The sequence below is a fragment of the Danio rerio genome, chromosome 24 (assembly GCF_049306965.1).
Source record: "Danio rerio strain Tuebingen ecotype United States chromosome 24, GRCz12tu, whole genome shotgun sequence".
Taxonomy (NCBI): Eukaryota; Metazoa; Chordata; class Actinopteri; order Cypriniformes; family Danionidae; genus Danio; species Danio rerio.
This window is the reverse complement of record NC_133199.1, coordinates 31386888-31410376: the sequence shown is the minus strand read 5'-3', so window position 1 is coordinate 31410376 and position 23489 is coordinate 31386888. Positions and strand designations below refer to the sequence as shown.

General features: G+C 35.6%; 1 protein-coding gene across 4 annotated transcripts in view; it reads right to left on the bottom strand.

Moving 5' to 3' along the window:
• Nucleotides 1–23489, bottom strand: part of vipr2 (vasoactive intestinal peptide receptor 2) — a 79850-nt gene that overhangs the window by 2722 nt on the left and 53639 nt on the right. For 3 of the 4 annotated variants that reach the window (XR_012399243.1, XM_073940588.1, NM_131779.1), the window contains 8 exon segments: nt 13129–13226; nt 12631–12766; nt 10278–10428; nt 8504–8564; nt 8260–8329; nt 4306–4397; nt 3669–3804; nt 2055–2096 (listed from right to left, as the gene is read on the bottom strand). Coding sequence is in view for 3 of the 4 variants with exons in the window: in XM_073940588.1 (XP_073796689.1) it covers nt 2055–2096; nt 3669–3804; nt 4306–4397; nt 8260–8329; nt 8504–8564; nt 10278–10428; nt 12631–12766; nt 13129–13226 (786 nt within the window). In the remaining variant the exon portion in view is untranslated. 4 annotated transcript variants of the gene reach the window in all.

Sequence of the window (23489 nt, the reverse complement as noted above, 5' to 3'; positions counted from 1 at the left end):
TGGATAAGGAAACAGTGTTGTACACACTCCACTAAAGACATCCATTAGCCTACATATTTATTTTAGTTTGTTAAGCGCAAAGATTTGTTTCAAAACTATTTCTAAATTCAGTTCTAATTTCCAGCAAATTAATAAATGAACAATAATAACAAAGTGTGGTCAAAAAACTGAGTTATATACAAACACAGGTCCTATTCTTATCCCCCATATGGTGATGCATACATCTTCAAAACCCGACATGTGGGTAAATCTAAACTTGTTTTTAATTAAAACACATATAAATATGCATATAATAAATATTACCACCACTATTAATAGCGATGCAGTGGCCAGTAAGCAGTGCTGTCGCCTCACAGCAAAAAGGTCGCTGGTTCGAGCCTCAGCTGGGTCAGTAGGCATTTCTGTGTGGAGTTTGCATGTTCTATCCGTGTTCGCATGGGTTTCCGCCGGGTGCTCCGGTTTCCCCCACAAGTCCAAAGACGTGCGGTATACAGGTGAATTGGGTGAGCTAAAATTGTCTATAGCAGTGGTTCTCAATCTGTGGGCTTCCTCCTAGTGGTACGCGGAGGAATCGCTGAATAATGAAAGAAACAATTAACATTTTTAATCCTTTGATGCGTACTATAACATTGATGTGATCAGCATAGGCTGTTTTCTAAAGCGTACGATCACAGCGCTGTGCTTAGAATGTTTATTTTAGTGCATTGTGTCATAGGCTGCTAAAATTCAGTTTCCGAATCTTAGGAATTGATTCTGAAGCAGTGATTTGACTGATGTGAAAAGAGGCCAATCACAGTTGACCTTGTCTAGTTTTGCGTGCACAAAGGCTTTCTGTGTTGCAGAGACAGAAATAACTACTTAAAAACAAATGTTTTGTTGTAGAGATGTCTAGCAAGAGTAATTATACCGCGGACATATTTCCTGCCATTTTGATGATCTACATACACGTTACGCTGTCTTCTCTCCGACAGCGAGTTGAAAAGCAACATTTCCAGATTTTGATGAATAGGCTACTATGTTAATACTTTAGATTTAAGTACAGCAGTTTTCCTTTCACTTTTGAAGAACATTTCCATTTTTTATAAACTTTTAAAAGCACATTTTTACCATGTGAACAGCAATTTTTAATTAACTTAATCCAATTAAGTTCATAATCAAACTAAACAGAATTGAATTAAGACATGTGGAGTATGCCGTTTTAGTACAGACATGTAAACACCGCAATCAAGCTATTACCATCCTGTAGGATTTTCACCGTATTTGGCAACAGGATAGTCTATACATACAGTGGTTTGACAAGTTTTTTTTTTTTTTTGTCATATGGCGTGTGGTATCAAATTCCATTAAAACTACACTCTTCCAGCAGTTCATACTCTCATCCAATATCTCGTTTGTCACGTGGGCATGCATGAAATGTTCCTGAATGAAAGTGAAAGTGTCAAACTGCAGTTAAAGTCAAAAAATTTAAAATGAAACTCCGGAGGAAATGTGGATAGCGTGGTAACGCAATGCAGTTAATCAAATTATGTGCTATAATATGTAAAACAGGATCATGAAAGGAACATTCAAAAAGCAACTCATGTAAACACCTTAACCATATTATTGTCTTATTCAGATTTAGGCAAATCATTCAATTACTAATGTCCATGTTAACATATTGATTGTTCAGATGTCTACATTCACATTTGAATTACAGGAATCGCACTAGCAAAGCAGCTGCACCTAGATATTTCTATATATTGCTCCAAATATTTTTCAGGGAAGCTTATCCTAGTGTACATTGCAATTGCAGGCTCAGCGAAAATCAAATAACAGCGGACAAGATTAAATGACCAAAAATCTTTGAGTTGATCAATGCTTTTAATTCACCCAATATGTTATTAGAATGTCATACTCCTCTATAGCTCTATGTTGTGTGTTGCTGCATATACAAAGTGCTCCAAATTGCTCACTAATGAGGGCCTATGTCTATGTAAGCAGTAAGGAGGTCACTAGGGTTTGGAACAGATCCAAACTGAGATACGTTAATGAGATCAATAAGAATGCAGACTGACCTCACTATTCAAAAAGCAATACAAAATCGCAACCACCAAGCCCTGTGGAAAGAACACAGAAAGTCAATGTGACACAATGCTAATAAAACAAGGAAACAGTCACAAGTTTGAGAGTCGCTAAGATTTTTACTCGTTTTTGAAGTGTCGATGAAGCATTTACTGAATCAGAAAATAATAGTAATAAAACTTATATTTAAGAAATTTGATTACAATTTAAAGGATGGTTTTACTAGTTTTAAACTTAATAAGTATATTTTAACTAAAGTTTTAAATTTAAATGTCCATCCCATTTAAAGACCAAAATGATCACTTACTATGTTGATCCAACAAACTGGTGTAATTTACACTCACTGGCCACTTTATTAGGTACACGTGTCGAATTACTTGTTATCTCAAATTTCTAATGAGACAATCACATGACAGCAGCTCAATGCATTTAGGCATGTAGAATTGGTCAAGACAGTCTGCTGCAGTTCATACCGAGCATCAGAATGGGGATAGAGAATGGTCAGCAAATGAGAAAATATCCAGTGAGTGGCAATTCTGTGGGTGCAAATGCCTCGTCAGAAAAGAATGGCCAGACTGGTTCAAGATGATAGAAAGGCAACAGTAACTAAAATAACCACTCATTACAATCAAGGTATGCTGAAGAGCATCTCTGAATGTCAAACCTTGAGGAGGATGGGCTACAGCAGCAGAAAAACACACCGGGTGCCACTCCTGTCAGCTAAGAACAGGAAATTGAGGCTACAATTTGCACAGGCTTACTTAAATTTGACAATGGAATATTGGAAAAATGTTGCCTGTCTGATGAGTCTCGATTTCTGCTGCAACATTCAGATGATAGCTTCTGTTAGATAGAGTTTGGGATCAACAACATGAAAGCATGGATCCATCCTGCCTTGTATCAACGGTTCAGGCTGGTGGTGGTGGTATAATGCCATGGGGGATATTTTCTTGGCTTACTTTGGGCCCATTGGTACCAATCAAGCATTGTGTCAATGCCACAGCCTACGTACGGGAGTATCCCATCCCTTTATGACCACAGTGTACCCATCTTCTGAAGGCTACTTCCAGCAGGATAACCTGCCATTTCATAAAGCACAAATCATGTCAGACTGGTTTCTTGAGCATGACAATGAGTTCACTGTACTCAAATGGCCTCCACAGTCACCAGATTTCAATCCAATAGAGCACCTAAGGGATTTGGTGGAATGGGAGATTCGCATTATGGATGTGCAGCTGACAAATCTGCAGCAACTGCGTGATGTTATCATGTCAATATGGACCAAAGACTTTCAGGAATATTTCCAGTACCCTGTTGAATCTATGCTAAGAAGGATTGAGGCAGTTCTGAAGGCAAAAGGGGTCCAACCCGATACTAGGAATATGGCCAGTAAGTGGACTAATAAAAAGAAATAGAAAAAAGAGTTTCTGCAACCAGAGAAACAAACATTCTGTAATATGTTATTTGTTAACTAGCTAATTAATAAGATTTTTAATGAGTACAGAACAAACCATAATTTCTTTAAAAGTGAAAATAATAATCTTAGTGACCCCAAACTTTATTAATTAGTACCAAATGCATCTTCTGTTCTTTTGCATCTTCCTCACCTGAAAGGATCCCAGACCGAGGTCAAAGAATATTTTATAGTTTTCCCTCTCTCCATTTCCATCTATGATGTAAACGAAAACAATATAGTGGACGCCAAAAAGAGGAATCAGCAGAAGTGTGGACTTGGCTAACCTCCTGAAGACACAAAGAGGAGGAACAAGATTAGAGATGGAGGGATAGTGAAATAGAAACAGCTTGGCAACCTCTCTCAAAATGTACTGTATTTCCAAACACACAATGGAGATCTCCAAAGTCATCTTTAGACAAATAAAAATAGAAAAGAGTATCTGGGAGAGCCATTAAAATAGAGCAGAGCCTCTTACGCATTAGCAACAGGCCACTCAGATGCAAAACGTGAAACTCTCAGCAGAACAAAAACTAAAAATGCTACAAATCCTGACATAAATATTTCACCCCCATTTCAATGCAAACACATTTAGCACTGTACAACAGATAACATGGGATAAAAATGGAAAGCAGCCATCCATTTCCAGCCATCTTTCTGAGCTTCATGCTAGAATAGCAGCTCTTGATAAATTTAAAAGGACAATCTCAGTCATGACCTGAATAGCATGGAAGCGGGTTCAACCAATGGTGGCTGTTGTCATGCTATTAGTTTGCATCCATTTGCAATACCTGTACTGGGACTGGTCGTTTCCACCAACGTCAGGACATCTCAGCTTCTGGACCAGGATTCGAATGATGCTGATGAACAGAATGAAGTTTAACTGTAGAGGGCGGAAAAGGAAGAGAACACAATTTTATATCACTCCTCTTTTATACAATGACATTATCCAGACTAAACATTAAGTCCTGTTCTCTGGATCTGACACAAGAACTTCTCAAAACATTCTGTAAGACTTGAACCAGCTTACAGGATTATTGTACACACACACACATACAAACTTTAAAGGACATTAAAGGACTGGTTCACCCAAAACTAAATACTGTCATTGTCACTGTCATTTAGTAAATTTCTGGCTGCCGTGTACTAAAATCTGGTTTAAAATCCCCTCCCAGTAGGCACACAAATTCTTAAGATGTTAATATTATAGATTTAGGTCACGACGTCAGGTGACCAAAATTCAATGTCTAGCCAGCGTCTAAGGACGTTATTTTAACGTCCATTAACAATGTCAAATTACATTGATATTTGGTTGATTTTAGGTTGTGTTGGAAAGTGATTAAAATCCAACGTCTGATACAGTAGATGTCATAGTGATAATGTCCACACAACGTCAAGGTGTAACATGATTAGACGTTGATATTAGGTTGATTTTAGGTGGATTTTAGGTTAGACGTTGGTCATTGACTTCCGCCTGATTTTGGGTTGTGACGTCAACCTGATTTTCATTTCCAAACAAAATCCAACATCTCCACGACATTGGGGTACAACGTCCAGGGTGTATTTAATCAATAAGCCAGGCAAGCGGCCGCTGAGGGCCCCAGGAAATCTGGGGGCCCCCAATAAATATCTAGAAGTATAAATTTTACCTATAAACTATGTATAATAATGTTTTCTATAATATTTTGTATAGTGAGTCAAACAAACAAAAATTTAAAACAATTAAATATTATTTAATATAAAATAAATGTAATATTTGTATTATTTTATTATTTTTATTATTTATAATTATAAATATTTCATTGTATAATAATAAAAATAATAAATTAAAATCTGCACAAATTTGTCCCCATGGAGCAGTCCAGTAGTCAAATTTATACATCTTTATTTTTAGTTTAAAATAATCATTTAAAATGTAGAGATTGCAATAAGATCAAGCATAGAAAAGAAGTTTGAGTGTTTAAAAAACAGCTAAATAAATTTTTTTTAAATAAAAGTAATAAGGGTTCGTTTAAGGACTTTTGGGCCCCATGGCTGGAATTCCTTTGGGCTCCCCAATCCCTAAATCAATTTGATGTCATGATGACGTCCTGCGCCTGCAGAGCTGTTTACCACCATAACAAACATGTAATTAATCTTGTCAGCTTGAAAATAAGAAATATGCATATTAATGGTCCACAAATACCACATTTTAATGATCATAGATGAGTTTTAAGAAAGAAATGTATGCAGGGAGGCTGTACAGTAAGTCATTGGAAATCTATATGATATTCTTTCTTCAGTGGAAGAGAAACAATGTCTCAGTTATTTTTGTCTATACAATGAAAGCAAAATGGGTCCGGAGTTGACCCCACTGACTTTCATTGTATGGACAAAAATATCTTCAAAATGTCTTCTTTCATGTTGCACAGAAGCGAGTTTGTACAGGTTTGAAATTACATGAGGGTGATAAAAAGCTTGAAAGAAAAATGTTTTTTTTTTTTTTTTTGGCTAAACTTTCTGAGTCTTTGGAATCAGAAATATCTAGAAATATTTGACTATACACATAAGACTAAACAAGCACTTAATAATTCATTCATTCATTTTCTTTCTGGTCCCTTTTTTTTATCAGGGGTCGCCACAGTGGAATGAACTTATCCAGCATATGTTTTACACTGCGGATGCCCTTCCGGCTGCAACCTAGTACTGGGAAACATCCATACACACTCATTTATACACATGCACTATGGCCAATTAAGTTTATTCAATTCACCTGTAGTGCATGTCTTTGGATTGTGGGGGAAACCGAAATGCCAACTGATCCAGCCAGGACTCGAACCAGCAATCTTCTTGCTCTGAGGCGACAGTGCTAACCACTGATCCACCATGTTGCCCTACTTTACATAATATTATACAACGCTGTGCGTTTGCAAGTAAACGTTTGTTTTTCTTATTAAGTTCTTGTAACGTGGTGTTTATGAAAGTGTGTGGTGCATATAGAGAGACGAGTGTTTCTGCATAAATCAATGGAAAACTCATTTATTCTGCTTTCTAGGTTATGTATAAATCTCAATTTCCTAAAACTTGACATTTATGACTGGTTTTGTTGTTCAGGATTCTAATTTTGCAGTGAATGTGTTAATCTGGTATCTAAAAGTATGAATAGAGTATGATTTAGAGTAGGGCTGCACAATATATAATTCCAGCATTGATTTCGCAATGTACACATCCACAATTGTCACATCGCAAAGATATGCAATGTTGAGTCGGAATTATCCTTGACCAGAAGCTACAGAATTGTATTCAATCACTGTATTTCAAGAGTTCACACTTAGATATTGCTTGATAATAATAGCATGTTTGGCCTTTTGTACCGGGAGAGAACCCTGAGCTCGAAGATAATTGAGCCTGGTGGATGAGCATGTAAGGGGGTATGGGATCAGGTAGTTCTCAAGAGCTACCCTGGTAAAGGAAGAAAATGGGTGGATGGGGGGGATTCTTCAAAAAATGAAGATAAGGGAGTAATACTAGACGGGCTGATTATAGTGAGTTTGGATTCATCCGAATGCCTTACGAATGATTACGGATGAGAGACCAGCCATAATCAATCATATCACATCCTCCTCTCGAAATCAGTTTGTAAAACTTCACTTATATGGCATATATATATATATGATTGCAAAAAATTGTTTTTCTTACTTTGTATATTTGTCTTGTTTCTGGTCCAAATTTCTAAATTTCAAAGCGAAAACAAGCTTATTTTACTTACCCCATAACCCAAAACTTTTTCACTTATTTTTTTCTGATGGTGAAAATTAAACAATATTTTTTACTTGCTCTAAGAATTTTTGGATATTTGTACTAGAAACGAGACAAAGCAAAGTAAGAAAAGCATGTTTTTGCATTGTGATTATTCAATTTCTGTACCTAAACAATGTTAGACTCCATAGAAAACAGCCAAACAGAGCTATTCAAAACATCTTACTGTATTCATATCACATTATTTATTGCAGAAAAAAAGAATATTGCAATATCAGATTTTTACCAATACTGCGCAGCCCCAAATTTGAAAATTATTTCTCTGCATGCTTTAATTGCACCAAAAGTTGTTTTAAATATATTCTGCCAGACGTGTAAACTCTAATGTAAATGATCGTCCTCAATTTCCATCTTGCTTAAATCCATCAGACAGATAGTAAAAACAAAAGAGGGCACCTGCTTCTGTTCCTCATAATTAATCCCGCCGTAAAACCTCAAACCAAAACAAACAGAACAGTTTGGCCAGCGATTCCCTCTACCAGTGACAATTTGGTATGTAATGCTCTGTGAAAGAGCGATCCAAACACGTGGATTACCAGAACTAAGCACGTTTGGCAGAAAAAAGCTATGACGTTTTCTGTTGTTATTGCATTCTTGGCTCTGGAGGACTGAGTAACAGGAACATTTTGACCTGGATGCAAAGCTGTCAAACATAGCCATCATGCTGTCCAGAGACATTTGATCTTCTGCAGGTGAGGAGTTGCAAAATGGAAATGGCACAAGAGAGAGAGAGCTCTGGCACGTGTGCTGAGAAAGGCGCTTGTGACAGCGTGTTTGCTTGCTCTTCCTGACATGCCTGCATTCATGTCTTATCCAGGAAAGTGTCTGTGAGACTCAGCACATCCCCTCGTCTGCTTTGCTGGCAGAATCCCTCCCTGCCTGACATAATGCATACAGTATGAGGCTGGTCTGTGTGTTTAGAAGTACGGGTGTGAGGTTATACTCACAATGACAGATGCCATGATTGGCCAGTTGATCACGCGCCAGGGAATCGGATTGTCGATCCTCTCCCAGCATCTATTAAGAGTAGACATCAAAGAGTTACAAGTGCTTTCATAGCAGCGGTAGCAAACGGGGGAATGCGTTTCATCTTCTTTTGCCTCGTTTTAATCTCTCAGGTTTAAATATCCGCTATTAAGAGGCTTGTGTGAGCTCTGTCACTGTCTGATTATGCTGGGCTCGACTGCTCACCCTGTGTCCTCGAGGTAAATCCTGCACACAATCCATGGAATCACAAACACGGTGGGGAATCCTGGGGGGAAGGAGAGGGAATGAGCAAATATCAGAAGGCATACTGGTGGCATACCTTTACATATAATCAATGTAAACATAACTGAATACAGATAAACAGACAGACATAGATAAACAGACGGACGGACAGACAGACAGACAGATAGACAGACAGACAGACAGATAAAGAGAAAGACAGAGATAAACAGACAGATAGATGGCTAGAAAGGTAGAAAGATAGATGGATTGAGTTTATGGATGGATGGATGGATGGATGGATGGCTGGCTGGATGGATGGATGGATGGATGGATGGATGGATGGATGGATGGATGGATGGATGGATGGATGGATGCAGAGACAGAAAAAAAGGCAAATGGACAGACGGACGGACGGACAGACAGATAGATAGATAGAACAAATAAGGACAAATGGATGCAAAGATAGATAGATTAAGAGTCAGACAAAAGATAGATGGCTAAAATTTTACAAAGATGGATGGATGGATGGATGGATGGATGGATGGATGGATGGATGGATGGATGGATGGATGGAGAGACAGATAGAAAGGCAGATGGACAGACAGATAGATAAACTGATAAAAAGACAGAGATAAACAGAAAGATAGCTGGCTAGTAAGGTAGAAAGATGGATGGATGGATGGATGGATGGATGGATGGATGGATGGATGGATGGATGGATGGATGGATGGATGGATAGAGAGACAAAAAGAAAGGCAGATGGACAGACAGACAGTTAGATAGATAGATGGATGGATGGATGGATGGATGGATGGATGGATGGATGGATGGATGGATGGATGGATAGATAGATAGATAGATAGATAGATAGATAGATAGATAGATAGATAGATAGATAGATAGATAGATAGATAGATAGATAGATAGATAGATAGATAGATAGATAGAGAGATAGAGATGATAGATAGATAGATAGATAGATAGATAGATAGATAGATAGATAGATAGATAGATAGATAGATAGATAGATAGATAGATAGGTTGAAAGATGGATGGATGGATGGAGAGAGACAGACAGACAGAAGGAGGAGGAGGAGGGTCACTCTCTCCACACATTAGTAGAGCTGGAGAGGAAATGCTGGTAAACAGAACATGATTAAAGAGGCCATGTTAGTCGTCACTGTCACGATGAAAGAGAAGATTAATAAAGTGTTGATGTGATGCGTCTAATAAGCCCCGCCCATCAGTTTCTCCAGAAATGCATGAAGATCCCGCTCTCCTTTCTCTCGCCTGGAAACTCCAGGGACACAAACAAACTACAAAGACAAACTAATACATAATGTAAGACAAACAGACTGAACAAGACCGATGGCACGTCACGCTGTTCCCTTCGCTGTTTTTTCCTCCGAGTGGTGAGCGACATCTATTCAGAAGTGTTTGAATGAATTAAGGAAGAGACATTCAGGTCTACACCGTGAAGAGGTGTGTGTTCTCGGATCATTTTCTATGCACGCACGTGTTCATGTCAGACAGGATGAAAGCTAAAGCATCAAATGCAGCGGGAAGTGGAAAATTGCCAGACTCAAATAATCCTTTATTTACTCAACTACCTGTTTATATGCAAAAACACTGACATGAATAACATTAATAGACCGAGAAAAACACTCTATATAGCCTTTCTGAAGAATAACAAAGGATTTTGGAGAAAGGAAATGTCTTATAAAGGTCAGTGCAAGTGCTTCTAATGAAGACTTACCCCATCCAATCAGAAGGTAAATGATGAAGTGTCTGTTCTCTGAGAAAATGACCATCAGTAGGGTGTGTAAGTACAATCCTTCAACCAGCAACCAGTAGAAGTTTGCCATGATGAAGTAGTTGAGGATGACCAGACTGACTTTGCAACCCATCTAAACAGAAGCACAGAGAACGTCAACCTAGGCTCATTCTGAAAACGTACCACTACATACATTTCAGGAGTGTCAAATATGAGCTACTGTTTTTTGCAGTTTTAGTTTTCAAGAATCCACCAGAGGCCGCTGTGTATGCTTTTTCATTTCTCAAATTTCTCTCGTGAGTGCCATGTTCTCTCGTAAATCCACTAGAGGCCCCTGTTGACTGAACGATCCACTGACTCACCCTCCTCTTTCCCTAAACCCAACTGGTAGTGTTTTCAAAAGCACCAATTGACCCGCCCACCCACTTCCCTAAACCCAACCGACAGTTTTAAAAAGCAATCCAGAAAAAGAAAAGGATTCGGAAATGGATTTTTACCACGTTTTTAGATTTTACCACATCCTCACCCTGTTATTTACTTGTTTATTTTATTTGTTTGAAAACATTCTTTGTCAGACTCTGTGAGTCTCAAGTCTGCCAACGTACATGGTGAGCTACTGGACAAACTGGTAACTGGAAAGCCGTCCATATGGGGGTAAGCTGTCAGCTGGTAAGCGCAAAAATTAACGACGTCATACCACCCCATAGTATTCATTTTAAAGACCAAATGCAGGCATGTGTAGTTCTGGCTACATAATTCGGGATCTCCAGAGATGTATATAGGGCTATGTTTCAGAATGAGCCTATGTTGGAGAGCGTCTATGATCAAAACACATTTATGAAACTGTGGGGCAAGCAAAGAGGTTTGTCATTTCAGAGTCTGTAGTGACAGAAATAACCTGATGAAAGAAATAACCTGATGAAGCATAAAAATGTTTTAAGACAACTATTCATCTGGCTTAGCATATTGAGACCCTTACAGGTGAAGTGTGTAATTTATTTGATGTTATTATACTGTCTTGTATCCCAGATTCATGCGCAAAGGGAGCTTAAAGAAAATCTTTTGTAGGTTTGACTTCCTGAAAAGCATCAGTGCTTCACATATTTCTGTTTCTGTAAAACCTGTAATAATTTAACATTTTTTTTTTTTTCCGCTGTGGCGACCCCTGCTTAATAAAGTGACTATGCCAAAAATAAAATTAATGAATGAATGAATAAAATCAGTAATGTTGTGAAATATTATTTACATTTAAATTAAGTGTTTTTACTGACTTCTTAAAGAGAATTCAAAAATCATCCATCATAAAAAATTAATTACGCAATTTATTTAGTTTTTATTATTTAGTTTTTATGACTATATTATTACTTATACGACTATATTATATAGAATATACATAGCTATAAGTAAAATATAATTATAATAGCGTTAACTGTACTTTTTTATTATATTTACTATTTGTTATACTGAGCATTTTATTCATAAAAATAAATAAGTAAATAAACAATCAATTAATTAATTTTACTGTTTATTTTTATTTATTTATGCCAAATACTTTAGTATTATGATTTTTTTATATTAAACCATACATTTAATTTTTATCTAATATTGTTGTGATCACCAGCAGTGTTTTCTCTGCTGGAGATTACTTCCTGTATTCCTGCTGAACTGCAAATCCCAGAAATCATTGCGCCAATCACTCCTGCTGACATTTATTTGGAGACACACACACACACACTCACAGCTAAAACTCATCATCATTGATTACCTAGACTATTTAACCCCTTAGTTTCACACACACACACATTTCTGAGTATTCCCTAAGCAAGTGGTGTCCAAACTCTGTCCTGTCCTGTTGTTCAGAGATGCTCTTCTGCATACCTCAGTTGTAATGAGTGGTTATTTGAGTTTCTGTTGCCTTTATATCAGATTGAACCAGTCTGGCCATTCTCCTCTGATCTCTGGCATCTACAAGGCATTTGTACCCACAGAACTGCCGCTCACTGGATATTTTCTCTTCTTTAGACCATTTACTGTAAATCCTATAGATGGTTGTGCGTGAAAATCCCAGTATATCAGCAGTTTCTGAAATACTCAGACCAGTCTGTCTGGCACCAACAATCATGCCATGTTCAAAGTCACTTAAATCACCTTTCTTGATGCTTGGTTTGAACTGCAGCAGATCATCTCGACCATGTCTACATGCCTAACTGCATTGATTTGCTGCCATGTGATTGGCTGATTAGAAATTTGCATTAACTAGCAGTTGGACAGGTGTACCTAATAAAATGGCCGGTGGGTGTACTTGCACCAATATCGATCAGATGTATTCACTCACCAAGGATGGCTGCACTGTACATTCCCCGTTTTCATGAGAAAACAAAATGGCATCTTTGACCAGCACCGCGATGGCCCTCAGTATGAACGAGAAGAACAGGTTCAGATGGATGTAGTTCCTGGTGCAGTGCAGTTTTCTGATAAAGCAAGAACAACAAATAAACACGGCCTCTTTCTATTTTAATTGTGCTCATGCTTAGTTTGTGAGAAGAATGCAAAGGACATCTTGAGCCCTGTTTCATTTATCTCATCTCAAGACAACTCCTTAAATTAATAATTTCATTCCAGCTAGATAAACACTATCGGGTTTAAGCTCTGCGCCAAGCAAAATGTTTATCCTCTGTGTCAAAACGTTTAAAATATAGGCGTTCAGAAGCCTGCCAAATTCAACTCCTCAATGATTACAATTAATATAAGGCAGGCTCATCCATCCACACAAACTGTAGAGTAATACAAAGCAGACACAACTACTGGAATTATTTAAGGCTTTGTTTCCAACCTGAAGAGACAGAGGATGGTGCTGCCGGTGATGAGGGCGATGAGAGAAAGGCTGTGTCCCAGTGTGTAAAGAGTCTTCATCACTGTGTAGAAAACATACTGGACACACACACACACACACACACACACACACACACACACACACACACACACATAAAAGACAGAAATTAAACACTTTGTATTTGCGAGATTTACTTTTAGCTGGACAACATAAAATTCCTTCCAAAAGATTTCTATAACCCATATTGTAAAAATATCAACCTCATTCTGAAAACGTATCGCTTTATACATTTCTGAAGACCTCCTAATATGTCCCAGGAGCTACGTTTCTAAGCAGTTTTTTGTTTTCATGGATTATGTACCGCTGTGTAAATTTCTGGAGAGTGCCAAATACGTCCCAGGAGCTACGTTTTTTGCGGTTTTTGATTTTTGCGAATCTACTAGAGGTTGCTGTGTATGCTTTAGAGATCTCAAATTTATCTCGCCAGTGCTATTAGTTCCTGCTGTTCTCACGTAAATCCACCAGAGGCCACTGTATATGCTTTTTAGATCTCAAATTTTTTGCGAGTGCCATTCGCACCTGCTCTTCTCTCGTAAAGTCACCAGAGGCCACTGTCGACTGACTGTTTGACTGACTGAATGATCGACTGACCCACCCTTGCCCTTCTCTAAACCAAACCAAAACTGTTTTCAAAAGCCCAGATTGAAATTTTCCACCGTTCTTCACAAAAAAAATGAAGCCACACGTACTTATGGCTACATAAATTATGATCTCCAGAAATGTTTATATGGCAACGTTGTCAGAGTGAGCCTAAGTTGAAAAATATCCATAAATTAGCAGTTTATGTATTTTGTGATGGATGTTTTTATTAATGTGTTCATTTATGCTTTTGAATTGCATTATGGGACCTTGATTTTTCTTCCAACAACTGTCCACTTTGAAAAGTTTAAAAAAGTGACTATTATGAACATTTTTAATAGTTTAAAGTGATACAGTATATTGTCTGGGTTGGTGTTGTATATCATGGTACAAAAACCGTGTTATAAACTGCCAGTACAGTTTCTGTTATTTCACAGACTTATTTCTCTACTTTGTTATTTCTTTTTTTTATTATATTTCAAACTTCTGAAATTTCAATAAAAGCCACTTTGCTGAACAGTAAGAGTTGAATTTTCAACATTAAAAGTCGACAAAGCAGAGCTCAAGGTCCCATACTATTCACAACTGTAAATAAAGGAAAAATACCTGTGAATAAAAAAATACAGAAAGTGTTTTTATTACAATGCAGTCTCATAGAAAAATGAAATAGCTACTTTTCCACTATTATGCCAAACAGTTCTAAGAACTGTCGGGTACACAGCCATGTCACCCTGCAGCCCAAGACTGAAGCTAAGCAGGGCTGAGCCTGGTCAGTACCTGAATGGGAGACCACATGGAAAAACTAGATTGGTGTTAGATTGAAAGTGGTATTAGTAAGGTCAGCAGGGGAACTCAACTGTGCAGTCCGTGTGAGTCCCAGTAAAGTGAAGGGGAAACTATACTGTCAGCAAGCAAGGTCTTTCTGGTGATACGTTAAACCAGTGGTCACCAAACTTGTTCCTGGAGGGCCGGTGTCCTGCAGATTTTAGCTCCAACCCTAATCAAACACACCTGAACAAGCTAATCAAGCTCTTACTTGGTATAAACATCCAGGCAGGTGTGTTGAGGCAAGTTGGAGCAAAACCCTGTAGGGACACCGGCCCTCCAGGACCAGGATTGGTGACCCCTGCGTTAAAACGAGCCCCTTATCCACTGTGGTCATTAAAAAATTCCATGGCACTTCTTGTAAAAGTGTCCTGGCCAAATTCCCTCCATTGGCCCTTACCCTTCATGGCCTCCCAATCATCCTCATCCACTGAATTGGCTGTATCACTGTCTCTCCACTACACCAATATTTGGTGTGTGGTAAGCACACTGGCATCGTTGTCCTGTGGCTGCCTTTGCATCATTGAAATGGATGTGGCAAGATCTCCCCTCATGATTGTGAAGCGCTTTGGGTGTATGACGAGACACAATAAAATGTGCTATATAAATACACTTTACAATACATTGCAGTTGCAGTTGTGTTTTTACATGAGCCTGGAAAGGTGAAGCACAATTACAAAGCTTTCTAAGTCCAGAATTGTAGACATGGCTAAACAACTGCATACCTGTCAACATTTGGATGTGAAAATAAGGGATATCCCCAACACATACTTAAAATACTTAAACAGGATGACAGGAGAATGGTAATGGTAAAAAATGGAGTGTGCCCCCCACTGCAGCCTGCAGCTTGATGACGTACCGGATCAGTTGCAAAAAACAATAATTAAGACACGGCAGCTCAGTGGTTAGCACCGTCGCCTTACAGCAAGAAGGTCACTGGTTCGAGTTCTGGGTCAGTTGTCATTTACAGAGTTTGCATGTTCTCCCTGTGTTTGCGTGGGTTTTCCTCCAGGTGTTCCGGTTTCCCCCACTGTCCAAACACATGCGCTATAGGTGAACTGAATAAACTAAATTGGCTGTAGTGTATGTGTGTCAACGAGAGTGTATGGGTGTTTCACAGTACTGGGTTGCAGCTGGATCCGCTGTGTAAAACATGTGCTAGATATGTTGGCGGTTCATTACGCTGTGGTGACCCCTGATAAATAAAGGGAGTAAGCTGAAGAAAAATGAATTAATTAATTAAATAAATTACCTGTTACATTGTGTGTTATTAAGTGTATTGTGTGTTATTAATCTTCATTACATCTTACAGGAAATCATGCTTATGGACGAGCTAAGTATTCAAGACGACTTATCATGATAGTATGAAGCAGAGTAATGCTGAAAGCAGGCAAAAGAAACGAGCACTGGAGCAATTGCTGAGAGACAAGCGCGACATGGCACAAAAACAATGCAGCTTTTATTATACCACAGTCCACCGTTCCCAATTCTTCTGCTTGAGATCATGTAAGGAAGAAACAGAGCTGTTTTATCATGTTAAATACATATTAACGTTTTGTTCTAATGCTTATCTGTGCTCATAATAAACACAAAACATATTAAAGCATATTTGGTCTTTACACAGTTTCTATCAAAAAACAAGAGTTAATTAAGAGTACGATACAAGACATGGTCCAAGTAACCATTTAAAATGGCTTATTTTTCTGAATTAAACATTCTCTCTGACATTTTGGAGAATGTACAGTTGAAGTCAAAATTATTAGCCCCCCTGAATTATTAACCCCCCTGTTTATTTTTCCCCCCAATTTCTGTTTAACGGAGAGAAGATATTTTCAACACATTTCAAAACATAATAGTTTTAATAACTCATCTCTAATAACCTATTTATTTTTGCCATGATGACAGTAAATAATAATTTACTAGATATTTTTCAAGACACTTCTATACAGCTTAAATTGACATTTAAAGGCTTAACTAAGTTAATAAGGTTAACTAGGCAGGATAGGGTAATTAGGCAAGTTATTGTAGAACAATGGTTTGTTCTGTAGACGGTCAAAAAAAATAAAGCTTAAAGGGGCTAATAATTTTGATTTTAAAATAGTTAATAAAAAAAATTTAAATGGCTTTTATTCTAGCCAAAATAAAACAAATAAGACTTTCTCCAGAAGAAAAAATATTATCAGTCATACTGAGACATTTTTTGCTCTGTTAAACATCATTTGGAAAATATTAAAAAAAAGAAAAAAACATTCAAAGGTGGGCTAATAACTCTGACTTTAACTGGAAGTACAAAAGTCAGCAAAATATTTTGTTCTAGTAGTTTTTGGATATGTCAATGAAAATAATCTTACATATTGTGCCTTTTATAAAATGTTTTTTTTTGGTTGTTGACACTGGAATTTTTTTTATTCCAGAGGATTTTAAATTTTTTTTTGAAACATTGTTTGAAAATGATGCACCTTGATTCTAGCAGAAAGAGTAGTATTGCACTCTGGGTTGTGCAAAAGTGTTTGTGTAGAAAACTATGGCAGAAATAACATGTCTTCATTTGGCTAGTCAAATCATGTTGTACATTGCCCAGAACATTTGAATTCTGTCATCAGCCCACGCTCATAATGCATAAAAATCAGACCTTTTTTTCTAATAGAACAAAATGTCAAAGCTGCCTTTTCCATATTAGAGAAATGCATGGTTACCTCTTGCTGCAACGAGTATATTGTATGATTGAGCCTCATTGAGCCTCATATGAGAACAATAAATATGAAAGAAAATATTCAAATTAAATTGAGCTACATTAATTATTGCAGATGCATAATCTGCATCTTTCCCATTTTAACATGCATCAAAGTTGAGATGTCCTATTTTAGCGCCTGCATCAAAATTAAATTCATATTACATGCACATAAAGCATATTAAATACAAGCGTCTACTTGAATGTTTCAAATAACTTTTGTAAATAAAAAAGTAAAAGAGCTTCATCATCATTCAGAGTGACATTTATGCAAATATTAAACAACACCCTTATTTGGACTGCTATTAACGCTTTTTGTTGATAAAAATAGGGTAAGACCTAGTGGTTTGAAGGATAATGGCAAAGTATAAGGATTAAAAATGACAATGAATTAGTATTTTCAGGCTACACTGTGATCCTTAAAATGAGTCATGACTCTGAAAAGAGTCAAATTATTCTTGTTCTGAATGACAAGATAATTTGTATATAAACTTTTGTTACACTGAACCACATTTTAGTAAGTGTCTTCTATAAATCATGTTAAAAATGTATGAATGTCATTATTTTTGCTCAGAAAAAAAACAATATAGCTGGAAAAATAACACGAGGGAAATGACATTCATACATTTTAACATGAGTTATAGAAAACATCCACTAAAATGTGAATTTATGAAAAATGTGTGTTTTTTCAGTATCACCTATATTAATCTAATTTGAATAGTTTATAAATAATTTACCTACGCATTCTGAATGATCTTAAAAAAAAACCACCAACTATTCTTAAATAACTGGTTTGTAAATAATGCAATTTAGTAATCAAAAATAAATCATTAACAAAGTATGAAAACATAATCATTAAGCACATTATAAATGGCCTTGTAAGTAAATAACACAGCATTTGTTGCTGTATTTATAAACTGCTTAACAACATCTATTAATGTAGAGTTGATGCTTAACAAATAAATAATTAAATATTTGCTAATACTTAATATATAATTTATAGTGTGTAGTTATTATAACGTGTTACCATTTTGTCTTTTGGACAGATTTTTCTATTTGAATTTTGTTGTAGTTTTTGGTGAATAAATTATTAAACACTTATGGAGTTTACATAACTTTCTACAATATTTCTGTACAGTTATATATTAAATATTATAAGCTCAAGAAAATACAGAACATCTCCTGTAAAATTACAGAAAAAAAACATGTTACAGAAAATGTCTGTAATTTATTGTCTGTTATTTATTTATTTAATTTTGTAACTATGTAACTACTTTTTTCAATTACTGAAAATTTCTGTAATATACCATCCGTTATTTTATGTTTTTTTATAATGAAAAATTTCTGTAATTTGACGTCCGTCATTTAATTAATTTATTTTTTTTTATTTATTCCTTTATTTTTTTAATGGAAAATTTCTACCCGTCTGTTATTTCTTGTTTTTTTATTATGGAAAATTTCTGTAACTTAATGTCCGTTATTTTACTTTTTTTTTAATTGCGAAAAATTTCTGGATAATTTAACGCCCATTATTTATTTATTTTTTTCCTGTGAAATTGTAATTATTTTTTTATATTTTGCTAGTGCTGTTTAATATAGAGATATTTTTCAACATATTTTTAAACATGAGAGTTGAAAAGACTCATTTGTAATAACTAAATTATTCTGTCTTTTCCATGATGACAGTACATGATACTTTGTATGGTACTATTTCACACTAAACATTCAAGAATACAGTGCAAATAATAATTTCCTTCAACATACACTCAAAAAAAATACTTTGCTGCTTGTTCAAACTACTATTCCAAATATAGCTTTTTAATTGGAACAACTTAACTGTTTTATGTTAAATCCACTTAAATTTGCAAAAACAATAAAGCTAACTTAATCGATTTGTGTTAGGACAACATACAGGGTTTTTTCTGCATTTTTCACAGTGTAGGGTTTAGAAAAAATGGCACTGTCGCTTTAAAATAACAGGAACAGCACATACAGCAACTGGTGTACAGCTGGTGAAAGAAATGCACACAATGTAAATGTGAATTCTCTTACAGATGAAGGATCACAGGGCGGCTAATAACCATGGAGATGGCTTGTTGAGCAGGCGTGTTTGGTGGTGTTGAGTGTGATGAAGCTCAGGCAGACTCATCCCCCATATAAACAGCATTCCTTCAGTCTGACTTATACTACCTGGCACACAGGAGCCACAGCAGCACCCACTAAAACCAGCGGCAGCACATCATTCCTGCTGCCAGACTCCAATCTGACAACTCAAAGACCCATGAGCTTGACATCAGACGGATATTTTACAACTTTTGTTTATCTGTATGTTAAGAATGTTTTTGCTTCAAGATTTGACTTCAGAGCTCAATGACACGATATATCAATGACTGTGTAATACTGAATGGGAAAAAATTATTGTGTAAATGTAACAAGTATGAAAAGTAGTATTTCACCTGTTATATATTAATGTCATATATATAGAGAGTTTCTAAAGAAGCTTAAGTTGTAATTTCCTGTTTTGCTCCTCCATCTTCCCTTTTTGCACTAATTGCACATGGGAGAGGTGGTGTCTGCTAAGCTTGTACATATATTATACCATCTGAACACCTAAAATTATTTTAAAACTCAATTAAAAAAAGATATATTTATAACTTTATTTTTCACATATATTTCATTATTTTTATGTTTTCATTTCAATTGAGGATTTGATTTATTTTTGTTTCATGGATGCATGTGAGTGTTGAATGCATTGCACTTTTCCTTTAACAGAGAAGCTATAAGGGCAAACCCACACTGTAAAATATGTGCTTTGTGTTATCGGGTATGTTTTATCACTCATTGTTAGCTTGAATTTGTTTGAGATTTACTTCTCGCTGTCTGCCTTTTTTGCATTGATTGCACATGGAAGAGGAAAGCTATAAGGGTGAAGACACACTGTAAAATATGTACACTTCTTTTATCAGATTTAAAAGCTAAAACATTATGACTGATATCCGCCTGGTTATTGTCACAATCACCAGCGATCTAATGCTTGTAGATTGCTGGAGAACTACAAATCTGCCACCAAAAGAACTCCATATCCAGTCATGCACCACTCACACGCACCTGTTCCAGGTTTCATTGATTACATACACAGACAGCCAGAGGATCGTTATGGACCATTACTTGGAATTTAAAAGCAGCACAGACACACACCAGTGGTTGAGTCTTGTTAAACTTTACTGTTAACATTACGACACGTTTCCTTTGTCTTTTCTTGCTGTGTTTGACCCTCGCTTTGTTTTATTGTTTACTTTTGTCTGCTGCCTGACTTTGACCATCTGCTTGTTTATTGAGCACAATTATGGATTTGCCTGTTTACATCTGTTTCCAACCGTTGCTTACATATTACAAAACCTTTTACTAAAAATTAAGCTATTGGCAGAGGCCAGAAGATGTGAAAATATGTATTAGATTTTAAAAATAATTTATTAACATAATTGTACAAAATGAATCGCTTAAATAACAGTAAAGACTGGATAAAAGAAGTGATCCAGCTGGCAACATTATTTTGTTAAGGCTGATTTAATTAGTCTGCATCTAACTTGTAAAATTAGATAAAAATTGAATTAATAAACCCAATTTTTGTTTTTCTTCAGATGTCACATTGTCAGATTTTATTTTAATTTTTTATTGCTAAAAAGCAAACTAACTTATATATATTACTTTATATATATATATATATATTATTTATTTATTTATTTATTTTTACTTTAGAAACAAAAAAAATCAAGGGCAAATACATTTGTTATTTGAATTAATTGAGGAAAGTATGATTTATAAAAATAATTTTGATGCTATAAATATTATTACAAGTGTTTTACTGCCATTTTTTGTCAAGGAGTAAACAAAATATTAATATACAAAAGGCAATTAGAAAGGAATTATGGATAAAGGCATGTTAACAAATTTCCAATTTTATTTATTATTTAAAAACCATATATATATATATATATATATATATATATATATATATATATACATATATATATATATATATATATATATATAAATTATATAAATAATTAATTAATTAAGGAATGAATAGATAAATAATTAATAAAAAATGATATTTAACTATTTTTTCTAAACATTTTATTAACCTGTTATAAATATATATATTTCATACAAATTAAGACTGTAATAAAGAGATGTGCATGCAGGTAAACCCGAGCCTTAACAGTTAAAAGCAGACAGAAACCAGCCTCTGTGCTGGCTTTGGATGAGCGGAGCGATTGTTTCCTTCCTCAGACAGTGGTTTATTTACTGTTGGATGTGTTTCAGGGAATGCCCATGGAAAACTTCTGGAGAACTTCAGATTAAAATTGACATTAATATGGCACTTGGAACTTAACATGCCTTGCAATGCACAGGAAATGGTGAGTATTATTTAGACAATGTCTAAGTAGTCTATTTAGACTTTAAAGAGATGTGTGTATTCGAGTTTTAAAACACTAGATACATTATCTTGAAAAGTACATTATCAAACATTTCTCTGTCACTGAAACGCAGGTTCAGCTTTGCTTTATTTTCCAACCAAAAGTAGATCATGTTTGAGAAAACCATATGGCCAAATCGATTTTTTTAAATCAGAAATTGTACACACAAACAAAGCCAGAAACTATTATCAGCCTTCATCTACATCTATTTAATTAACATACATACATTTTTAAATGGATTAAAAATGTATTTAAAAATATTTAATTCTGCAATCATTTGCAACTCATTCATGTCACTCCAAAACCATAAGAAATTCATTCTTCTTCCTAAGATAAATTAAGCTATTTTTAATAATGAAATTGGAGAGATTTAAGAGTCCCTTAACCGAAAGTCTATTCAGCCAAAACAAAACAAAAAAATGTGTGTGTATATATATATATATATATATATATATATATATATATATATATATATATATATATATATATAGACCAAATGGTTTCAATTCAGATCTTGTAAAGATACATGCTTGCTATTTGTGATAAACAGATTTAACTGAGTTTTTATCCACACATATAAACATTGATCAGTGACCATACTGTACCTAATTAACATATGATAACAGACCTGATTGGCTCATGCAGAAGCTCATATGTGACATGTAGCGCAAGAATGAATCTCATTGGTTCTCATACGTCAAATTAGCATGACTGAGTGTACAAGGCTGTTAGCTCCTAAATACACACACACACACACAAAAAACATTGATTGGACTTACAGTACATTTAAAAAGTAAAAGGTAAGTGGTTGCAAACAATTGATATGGGCTGAATTTAAACAAACAAATGAAACTGAGTAATGTTCAACTTAATTTGCTTGTTTAAATTCTGCCCATATACACCGTTTTCAACTACTTACCTTAAAAACATTTAGTAAATCCAATGGACATTTTTTTTGTTTGTTAGTTTGTTTGTTTGTTTTCCCCCTGTAGTTGGCACAGCATTGTCTAACTTCCAATCTTTCTGAAAATCCAGACATCCAGTCAACTGTTTCCATGTTAAGTCTATGGTTAAATGAAGTAATAGTAATGAAGTCACACTAATAACTACTGGCTTATTACTTGCCTATAACTGAGATATTAACTGTTTTCAGTAGATATGAAGTATGCTCTTATTCTACATCCCTAATCCTACGCAATACCACACCCAACTACTACCTACTAACTATTAATAAGCAGCAAATGAGTAGTTTATAAAGGGTTACCAATGAAGTAAATATAGGACCAAGTTCTTACTGACATTGTCTAAAACAATTTTTGGAATCATAGGGAAAGCAATGCAAAGACTGTGTTGTCTTGTTGTCTTTAGGATTAGCTTTATTGTGTTTATTGCATTTGCCTCCTTTATTATTAACCTACTGTTAAATCAACTGATGGATGGAGCTAAACATTAATGGGTGGAGTTAAACAGGCAGTTGTTGAAGATTTTTCTTAAGTGGATACAGAGTTTAGCCCCACTGTTACATAATAAAGTCAACCCAGGCTCATTATGGATATGTACCCCTGTATACATTTGTAGGGAGTGCCAAATATATCTCAGGAGCTAAGTTTTTTTTGCAGTTTTTGTTTTCGCGAATCCACCAGAGGCTGCTGTGTACCCTTTTTCAGATCTCTATCGCGAGTGCC